The sequence below is a fragment of the Canis lupus genome, chromosome 9 (genome assembly GCF_011100685.1).
Source record: "Canis lupus familiaris isolate Mischka breed German Shepherd chromosome 9, alternate assembly UU_Cfam_GSD_1.0, whole genome shotgun sequence".
In the NCBI taxonomy this organism is placed as follows: Eukaryota; Metazoa; Chordata; class Mammalia; order Carnivora; family Canidae; genus Canis; species Canis lupus.
In genome coordinates this window covers 54,958,945-54,968,438 of record NC_049230.1, presented here as the reverse complement: position 1 = coordinate 54,968,438, position 9,494 = coordinate 54,958,945, and the positions used below count along the sequence as shown (strand labels likewise).

The window sequence follows — 9,494 nt, the reverse complement described above, 5'->3', positions numbered from 1 at the left end:
GACCTGGACCAGAAAGGGCAGGCAGTGAGGAGCAGTTTGGTTTGGTATTTTTTTTAATACTTGACTCGCTTTATGGATTATTAAACTTATAAAACTGTGCACTGGAGGCATCCTGGTGTGTGGGGGGCCTCCAAGCCCAGGTTGCTTGTGCCTGAGCCCCCCACAGGTCCCCTGCCTCCCCTTCTTCCTTTGGAAGGCAGAACTGCCCACTGAGGCAGGGGTTCTGTCGTTCAGCTCTGCTCTGAGGCCTGGGAGGAGCGAGCAGGAGTGAAGAACCCCAGGCTTTCCGAGGGCTGACCGCAGCTGGGTGCAGCCCGTTTGGTTTTCAGGCACAAGTTGGTGGCCTTCCCTCCCACGCCCTCCTAAACAGCCTGGCTGCCGCCCTCCTCCTCCTCCTCTCCCTCGGCCCAGAGGGCCTCCCAGGACCCTGAGGGCCATCCGCAGAAGAAGTGGGCCAGGTTGCGGGTCAGGCCGCGGTCGAAGGGGTTGCTGGGGCGCTGGCGGAGGTAGGCAATGCGGTGCGAGGAGATGAACTCCCAGGTGGTGGTGTTACTGGCCACCAGGTAGAGGTGTGAGGCGAGGAGCAGGCTGGCCACCAAAGAGAAGACGGAGAGCAGCAGGAAGGTGGCAAACAACAGCCCGCTGGACCGCAGCCATAGCCCCCAGGGCTGGAAGAAATGGAGGCCAGACCTGCAGGGCAGGATAGAGATGGGGACCCAGGCTGGGGGAGGGCAGGGCGGCCCCAGGGAGCCCCGGCGGGCAGGCCTCTTGGGAGAAGGTTGGAGGCCCTGGACAGAAGAGGGAGTCCTGGCTCTCTCCACCCTGCAGGCACATTGCTGCGGCCCTCCCCCAAACCCAGGGCAGTAGGGGAACCCACCATGCCAGGTACAGGCCCCACAGAAGCACCACCAGCTGCAGCGCCAGGTAGGCCACGAAGAGCGGGTGGTTGCGTTCTCCCACGCAGTTCTCCATCCAGGGGCAGTGGTGGTCGTAGCGGCGCACACAGCGACGGCACTCCCGGCAGTGCCGGGCCCGCAAGGGCTGCTGTGGGCAGGGAGGGAGGTGTGCTCAATGCCAGCTCCCCTGCGGGCCCAACACTGAGAGAAGTGATGAAGTTATGAGGCTGGGGCTTCAATCTGGAGGCCTTCCTGGATGAGGCCACGGCACGGGGGCAGGAGGTCAGGGAGTCTTGGCCCAGTCCCCACGCCCTCCCGTGAAGGTCCCTGCACCCACCAGCACCAGGCAGTATCTGCAGCGCCGAAGGGGGATGGCTTGAGGAACCATGGCTGTCTGCTCCTCCTTGGCCTCCTCCTGAAAGTAGGAGATGGGGCATAAGATGGGGTCCCCTTGGGAGACAGATGCACAGGTTTTCCTTGGGGACTAGCTCATTTCTGGGTATGCATGGGTGGGAAACCATCCCCTGCATAATGGAGTGGTAGGGTGGGGCAGAGAGCTCCGGTCCCAGGGAAGCCCCAGGGAAGCCCTGTGACCTCTGCCACTTGTATCTGCTCCCTGGGCCTTGGCGATTTCCTCATGGTAATCGGATGTAGGGGATGGGGTTCTAGGGCTGCTAAGAGGATTCACTGAGGTGCCCCCAGAAAAGCGCTCTGCACAGATCCTGCCATGAGACCATCACAGCAGTCTTGGGTGTCCTGTTGGTGGGAGGGAGAGGGTTCAGGCACACACTCCCCCACCCCAGTTACCTGGGGCTGGGGCTGGACATTCACATAGCCTGGGTCCATGAGCGACACGGCCAGGTAGAGCAGCAGGGAACCCAGCACGAGGAGCAGGAAGGTGAGGGGCAGGAGCAGCTCTCCCTGCTCTTCCCACTGCCGCAGCGCTGGAGAGGCCGGAGGAGGAGAGTGAGTCTGGGGCCAGAGCCAAACAGGAGGAAGCTGTGTGTAGGAGGTGTAGTTGGAGGTGGGGACTGTGTCCCTGGCTGAGCAAAGGCTTGGAGATGGGGTTTAATGAGTGGTCAAGTGTGGACACTACATAGGGTACAGGAGGGAGAAGTCTGGGCCCAGCAAAAAAAAAAAAAAAAAAAAAAAAAAGTTCATCTGCATTTTATCTGGAGGGCAATAGGAACCATGGAAAGTTATAGGGTCAGATCTGTTTCTTAAAACCCTCCTGCTGCTGGAGAAAAGATGGATGGGGGAGCAGGGGGAAGCCTGGAGACAGAGTGCCTATCCAGGAGGGAGAGGAGGGTAGCCAGACAGGGATACTGGCAGGAATAGTGGAGACAAAAAGATGGGTAGATAAGGGGTGAGGCGGTGAAGGGGCCAGACTTGACTGGATGTAGGGGAGAGGGAGGAGGGGTCCCTGCCTTGGCTCCATGATGGTGAGACCAGCCAGGTCTGATATGTGTATGAGATAGAGACAGAGGAGGGCCAGGCCAGGGAAGGCCCAGCTCATGGGGGTGAATCAGGATTTGGGGGGGGGGGGCGGGGGTGAGGAGTGAGGGGCACGCACAGGACAGTTAGATGACAGAATGTGGACAACTCTGGGGCCCCTTGATTGTGAAAAGCAGCAGAGAAGGAAAGATGGGTTGGGGGTCCTTTTTGATGGAGAGATGGAGCAGGTTTTTAGGCTGAAGGGTGAAGATGGTGGAAGAAGCTCGAGAAGGTCTTGGGAGGAAAGTGACAACACCCCCCAGTCCAGGAGCTGAGGCTGGAGCAAGGAGAGGGGAGTGGGGCTACCCTTGCAGGCAGGGAGGGTGGCTGAGAACTCGGGTTGGAGGCAGCCTGGCAGGGGGGAAGAGGGGGAAGATGTTAGCGGGTCGGGTCAGTGGGGTGGATGAGAACCTGGGGGCAAGAAGTGAGTATGGCCACTCCCCTCGGTGTTCAGGACAGGGAGCCTGGACCAGGGCAGCTGGTGGCCCCTGAAGTGGGCCGGATGCCAGTCCTTGATCTACTAGATCCTTGGAATCTTACGGGGGGACGGTTGGGTGTCAGTTCCCGGGAAGGGTCGGGTGGGTCCCGGGATCAGGGGGGACGGGGGCTCAGGTCGGTCGTCGGCTCTGGTGGGCGCGGGACGAGTCCTGGGATGCACAGGGCATCTGGCGGCATCAGGAAGATGCTGGGACTAATTAGGGATGAACTGGGTACTAGGCAGAAGACAGGTGGCTCTTGGAATGATAGATGGGGAGGAGGCTCAGGAGCTGGCGGAAATGGGGTGAATCCCAGGATTTCTGGGGTTTTCAGCAGGAGACCCAAACGTCTGGGAAATCACGCGGGATCGGGTGGGTCCGGGGTCGCGCGGGGTCCGGCTCACCGGTATCGTGCAAGAAGAGCACCAGCGTGATCCCCCAGGTCAGCACAGTGTGCCCGGTCCGCACCAGGACCCCAGGACTGAGGAGCGCCCAGGGCGCCATCTCCTCCGCCCCGGGCCCCACCCGGAAGAGGCGCCTGGCGGGGCGGGCCCTCCGAGGGAGAGGGGACGCGGCCGCCCGAGGATTGGTGGAGCCAGGGAGTGGGCGGGGCCTGACTGGGTCGGGGAGGCTGTCTATTGGATGGCAGCTGCGCCCGAGGAAGCCCTCGAGCCAACAGGTGCCTGAAGAGGTGGAGGGCGGGGCCGGCGCGCGCGCAGCGGGTAACTCCCCCAACCCCAGCCCCCACCCGCCAGGCAGGTAAGTTTCGAAAGCCGGGGAGCAGGCGCGAGTGTCGGCCCCGCCCCCTCGGGCTCTCGCCCCGCCCTCCCCAGCCTTACGGCTCGCGCATGCGTACAGGCCCCTGGGCGCTTCCATGTTCAAGGTGTCTGGTTGTGGCTGCAGGTCGGGGAATTGCGCCGCTTTCAAGGATGCGATGACTGAGATCTCTACGGGGGCAGGTCCCGCCCGCGGTTGCTCTGTGGTGATACCCATACTTCCTTGCTATTCATTTTTTGACACTGCAAACCGGATGAGCGCAAAGTGGTCGTCCGTGGTGCAGATCCTGGGTACCAGGGGCCCAAGAGGAGTCAGAGTCAGAAATACCAGCTCTGCCCGCTCCTACCTGTGTGAGCTTGGGCCAGTTACTGAACCACTCGGACCTCTGTTTTCTGTCTATATAGTGAAGACTGGTGATAGCATCCCCCCCGCCAAGGTGGCTGGGAGGATTAAATAATGCCAAGTACAGTCAGTGTCTAGTATGGGACTGTCCTCTCCCCCTCTATACGCCGACACCTCACCCTGCCAGAAGGACTTGCCCGCCAGAGGCTTCGGGCTATTCTGAGACAAAATCTCATCATCATTCAGTGTTCACACTCCTTCAACTGTGTCCCCGAGGCATTCCCCGTTCAGAACTGCCTTTCCACCCACACTTCCCACTGATATCAACATCCACCTTCTTTCTCCAACAGATGGGCCCCTCCAGTACACTCTTCTGATATCTGTTTTGTCAGCTCAGCATCCCCTTATCTGTTGGAGAACTAACTGACTCTTCCCCATCCCATATGGTTCTAGAGGAACTGTGTCCCTCACTCCACAGAGTAAGAGGAGACAAGATGTGGGCATACGACTTCAGAGGGCCAAACTCTTTCAATGCTTTTCTCTTTCAGTGTCTCCAGTGATTGGTCCTAGGCGGTGGACATGTAACTCAGCAGGGCCAATCAGAATCATTCTATAAGATTACTGTATAAATGCTGAGAGAGAAAGGGGCATTATTTCACATCTCTTGCATAAGGGATAGGATTTAAGGGCAATAGGCAACTGTTTTTACACTATGTGGAGGGAGACTGTGGTAGGAGAGGATGAAGCCAACTTATAGAGATAAGTAGCAGTGAAAGAAGGAGCAAGAGTGTAAGTAACATTGCCTTGGCCCCTAGATCCAGCTATTCCTGAAGCTGATGTTAACCTCTAGATTCCCTTGATGAATTCCCTCCCACTTTTGACTAGCCTGGGTAGGTATTTGAGTTGAGTCACTTGTAACTCAGTCTTGGTTACTGCCATGGATGACTTAGTATGCTGAATGGAAACACTTAAATCATTCTGCAGCTTCCACGTGTCAGGCCCTGTGCTGGTTTGAAAGACAAAGTCAGACACTAAAGTGGTAAGGACAGATTCTAATCAGTAATATGCTATTGCAGTGTAAAGTGAGTTCAACTCTGATCTGTACAGAAGTGAATGGATGTTTTATTTTTATTTTTTTTAAAGATTTCATCCATTTATTATGAGAGACACACACAGAGAGAGAGGCAGAGACACAGGCAGAGGGAGAAGCAGGCTCCACGCAGGGAGCTCGATGTGGGACTCGATCCCAGGTCCCCAGGATCACGCCCTGAGCCAGAAGGCAGACACTTAACTGCTGAGCCACCTGGGCGTCCCTGAATGGATGTTTTAAAGGGAGCAGGAGGGACGCCTCAGTGGTTCAGCCGCTGAGCGTCTGCCTTCCGCTTAAGGCTTGATCCCTGATGCGGGGATCGAGTCCCACATCGGGCTTCCTGCAGGGGGCCTGCTTCTCCCTCTGCCTATGTCTCTGCCTCTCTTTCTGTCTCTCATGAATAAATAAATAAAATCTAATAAATACATAAACAAAGGGAGCAGGAAGGAACGGCAGTGTCTCAGAGAAGTGAAAAATCACCAAAGGTTGGTCAGTGTAATGCTGAGTAGACCAGCTGTGTGTGCCAGCTGGCAGTAATTGAAGTTAGGTGCCTGTCCTCCCATAGGGACTGGGAGACAGAGGCCTGATCCTTCTGGATCCTTCCTCTTTGAAGGAATGGCTTTCGGGTCTCCTGAGTTGTAGGAGACACAAATACATTTTTTTTAAAATTTTTTATTTATTTATGATAGTCAGAGAGAGAGAGAGGCAGAGACACAGGCAGAGGGAGAAGCAGGCTCCATGCACCGGGAGCCCGACGTGGGATTCGATCCCGGGTCTCCAGGATCGCGCCCTGGGCCAAAGGCAGGCGCCAAACCGCTGCGCCACCCAGGGATCCCCCACAAATACATTTTTAAAGGACAGAGGAAGGATTCACAATTGTAAACCCCTTCTAGTAAATGCTCAGAGACAGGGTAGTGTGGGGGGGCCTCTGGTCAGGTGGTGGCTAAGACAAACAGTAAAATTTGTTTTTTAAAGATTTTATTTATTCATGAGAAACACAGAGAGAGAGGCAAAGACATAGGCAGAGGGAGAAGGAGGCTCCCTGTGGGGAACGGATGCAGGACTTGATCCTGGGACTCTGGGATCACTCCCTGAGCCAAAGGCAGACGCTCAACCACTGAGCCACCCCAGGTGCCCAAGTGGTTGTTTTAATGTAGGGGAGGGAGATGGACAAAATCACTTGCGGTAAGAGCCCGTAGTAGGGCTCTTATAGGCCAAGTTTGTGGCCTAGTTGAGAAGAGGCCTCAGGGGAGCGTGGCTAGAGTTTGGTCAAGGCACACACACCTGGCATCTTTGGGGAACAGCTCTCCTCAATTGGGTGCAGCCTTGGAAGTACCTCAGGAGCCTGGAGGGCAAAGCCACCCTCCCAGCTACTTCTCCGTCTCTCCCTGCTTGTGCCTTAATTCCTTTGCTCTGCTACAGCTGCAGGGAGGTGCTTAACCGCTCTCCCTGTAAAGCCCTTCTAGCTGAGCCCTCTGTCGACAGTGTTCCTTCCGCAGCTTACCCATAGCCAGCCTGGAAGCTTTGTCTTTTTTTTTTTTTTAATATTTATTTATTAATTTTAGAGAGGAGGGGCAGAGGGAGTGGGAGAGAGAGCATCTCAAGCAGACTCCCCACTGGAGCTTGATCCCTCGACCCCAAGATCATGACCTGAGCCAAAATCAAGAGTCAGACGCTCAAGCGACTGAGTGGCTCAGGCACCCCCTGACAGCCTTCTTTTACTGGCTCCAGCTCACAGGTCTCGGCTCAAGAGAAGCCCTCCCTGCCTGCTCAGGGACACCACGCCTCTTACCACCAGGCTGAAGGTGCCCTTCCCTCACAGAAACAGTTGTCCAACTAACTTCTGTCTCCTAGGGCCCCACTCTACTCCTACCGGCCCCAGGAGGTGCTCTCTCTGCTCCGTGCTCACACAGAACATTGTGTCTACCATCAGACTGCACCACCCCAGGCAGGTGGCCTGTGGGGCTGCTGCAGCTGTATCCCAGTGTCGGGGCACGGGAGAGTGCAGAGAATGAGGGGAGGCAGGTCCTTCAGCCCCATCTGCCACTTGTCCCCAAGCTGGGCACACAAATCCACCCGATGCATGCTCCCCATTGCAGGTCCCCTCCTTCAAGGCCCAGTGCTTGAAATGGCTCCAGCCCCTCTCCTGACCCCACCCCTTTTGCAAAAAAGACACTGCTCTTTCCACTTTGCACAAAAATGTATTTCTGTGACATCCCAAAGTACATTTACCCAGGCCCCAGGTGGTAAAGCAACGCGATGTGAGCTCTGCCCAGGCACTGGCTCACGCCAGGTGAACACGGAGGGGAGGGGCAGATGTGGCCTGTCTGCCGAGCTTGGGAAGCACAGGGCAGCCGCCCCCTTCCCGGGGCTGGCAGGGACAGACTTCAGGGGAGAAGGCCTGGTGTCTCTCCCTTGGACTGCTCATCCAGCCTGTTCTGTCACGAGGCAGAAATGCCAGGAGAGTCCAAAAGCAGGCCCAGGGAAAGAAGAAGGAAGAGAGGTCATCCCCGAGGGGGTGCCTGCAGAGTCGGCCTTGCTTCCCTAGTGCCTTGTTCTGGAGGGGCCTCCTCACCACTGCCTGTCTCCAGAGAAGCAATTCGGAGTTACGTCAAGGGAGGACCACAAGATATTTCAAGATACATTTGTAGCTCATACTTCTCTGAAACACAGCACAGAGGCTCCCAAGGTAGCCTGGGGGCAGGGAAGAGGGGCTCAGAAGGGCCACGTGGGGCCACTGCAGGCTGTGCCCAGTGCTGGTCTGGAGGCAGCTGCCTGTTGCTGCAGGTCCAGCTGGAGTGGGGACCTCCTGCCTGAGAGAAGTGTGGGGTCCTCCGGGCAGCGGGGAAGGTGAGGGGGCATGGCAAATGAGGCCGGCTCAGTTCTGCTGGTGGGGTGCTGGGGCACCATGGGTGCTGCGGGCAGGGGAAGGGCTGGGGAGTGAGGAACAAGCCCCTGGCCCTGGCGGTGCTGGCTTCCAGGGCCGGGGTGGGTGCTGAATATGTTTGGCAGAAGGGGCAGTGGAATCTGCCTGAGTTCTGACCAGCCCTGGGCTGGGGCCTTCAGTAGCCTGGGACCTGGTGGGAGACCAGGAGGCAGCCTCCATAGCAGCGTGGCCTCAGGCAGGCCTGACCAGAGAACGGCGGGGCCCCTGGGAGCCCCGCTCCTGAGGGTCCTCTGGGGCTGGGGCTGCCTGGGCCTGGGCACTCACTTCCTTGCCCCAGACGGCCCGTGGCTGGGAGCACCAAGGCATTCAGGAGGCCCAGTGGGGCTGGTTTTCATCCCAAACCCCATCGGCCATACCCAGGAGCCCAGATGGGGTTCTCAGGCTTTGACGGGTGGGTTGGGGTGCTGGAGTGGGCTGTCAAAAGCCCTCTGCCTCTCCTAATGGGAAGCGAGGCCAGGGTCTGAGGTCACTGGGAAAGGACCAGACTCACAACGTTAGAGGCATTTAGTCTGAGGGGAGTAGGAGTGAGTGGCAGCAATGAAGGCTTGGAGTTGGGGCTTGAGGTGGCCGAGGAAGCTGCGGGGACTCAAGGAGTGTTTCTTTTGTTTTTGTACAGAAATCATACACACAAAACTTCACACTTCCTAACCAAAAAAAAATTATATATATATATATATATATAATATATATATATATAATATATATATATCTCACTAATGTTAAGGAAAAGCGTCGGTTGTGCAAAAGTCCCCCTGTGTCCCTTCATCCAGCGGGAGGCTCCCCGGTGGGGGTCTGCCAGCTGGGCTGCTTGAGAGCTTCCTCCTGGCCTTGTGGTCCAGAGCCGTGGTGGCCGTAGGGGCAGAGGCCTCTATCTGGACGTGTCCATGTTCTCCTCTTTAAAGTTACTGCAGTGCTCAATCACCTTGCTGGAGACCACAGGAGAGAGAGGATCAGAGGGCAGTCTTGGGTCGGGTGGGCCTGGCCCCTCCTGGCTGATGAGGCCAATGGGTTTGCTAACAAATGTCCACAGTAATGCTGACACTGACTGAGGAGATTCCTGCCCAGTGCCTAGGAAATGGCACCTGTGGCCACCAATACTATCAGGCCCCTGTGCTCCCCTCCTTCCTCCCTGGGACCCCCTTCCTTACCTCTCAGCCCCAGGGCATCTCTGGCTAGGGGCTCCCCTGAAATGGCTCAGGCTTGACCTTCACAACCCTCTCTGCTCCTTTCTTGAGCACCACCTGCTTTCTTCACTTTCCCCCTACCTACCCAGGCAGCCTACTAGTGATCTCCAAACTGCCTGCATGTCAGATTTGCCCAGAGATCCCGATCTCGAGGAGGTCCGGGTGGGGCTGGGGCAGCCATGCCAGCAATAGGGCTCCTGACACCCTCCACGCGGCCAGGCCAGGCCCAGCACCATGGTCTTGGGAACCACCACTGGTGCTCAGAGCCACAGTCTTGTGCCCCCTCCA

General features: G+C 57.2%; 2 protein-coding genes across 8 annotated transcripts in view; both read right to left on the bottom strand.

Annotated features, from left to right (window-relative positions):
* Positions 1-35: 35 nt before the first annotated feature.
* ZDHHC12 (zinc finger DHHC-type palmitoyltransferase 12) lies at positions 36-3,429 on the bottom strand. 4 transcript variants are annotated; one of them, XM_038549152.1, is made up of 5 exons: positions 3,271-3,429; positions 1,704-1,840; positions 1,234-1,311; positions 878-1,044; positions 36-690 (listed from the first exon to the last, which is right to left on the bottom strand). In XM_038549152.1, exons 1-5 carry the CDS (start codon positions 3,368-3,370, stop codon positions 363-365), a joined length of 810 nt encoding a protein of 269 aa, XP_038405080.1. In that variant the 5' UTR covers positions 3,371-3,429; the 3' UTR covers positions 36-362. The 4 variants fall into 4 exon arrangements, with proteins under 4 accessions (XP_038405080.1, XP_038405081.1, XP_038405082.1 ...); XM_038549153.1 differs by having other exon boundaries at positions 878-1,041; XM_038549154.1 differs by having other exon boundaries at positions 1,704-1,895; positions 3,271-3,426.
* Positions 3,430-7,256: 3,827 nt separating this feature from the next.
* Positions 7,257-9,494, bottom strand: part of ZER1 (zyg-11 related cell cycle regulator) — a 30,749-nt gene continuing 28,511 nt past the window's right edge. For all 4 annotated transcript variants that reach the window (XM_038549140.1, XM_038549143.1, XM_038549142.1 and 1 more), the window contains exon 16: positions 7,257-8,948. In XM_038549140.1, coding sequence (XP_038405068.1) covers positions 8,891-8,948 — 58 coding nt within the window. In that variant the 3' untranslated portion in view covers positions 7,257-8,890. The remainder of the gene's footprint in view (positions 8,949-9,494) is intronic.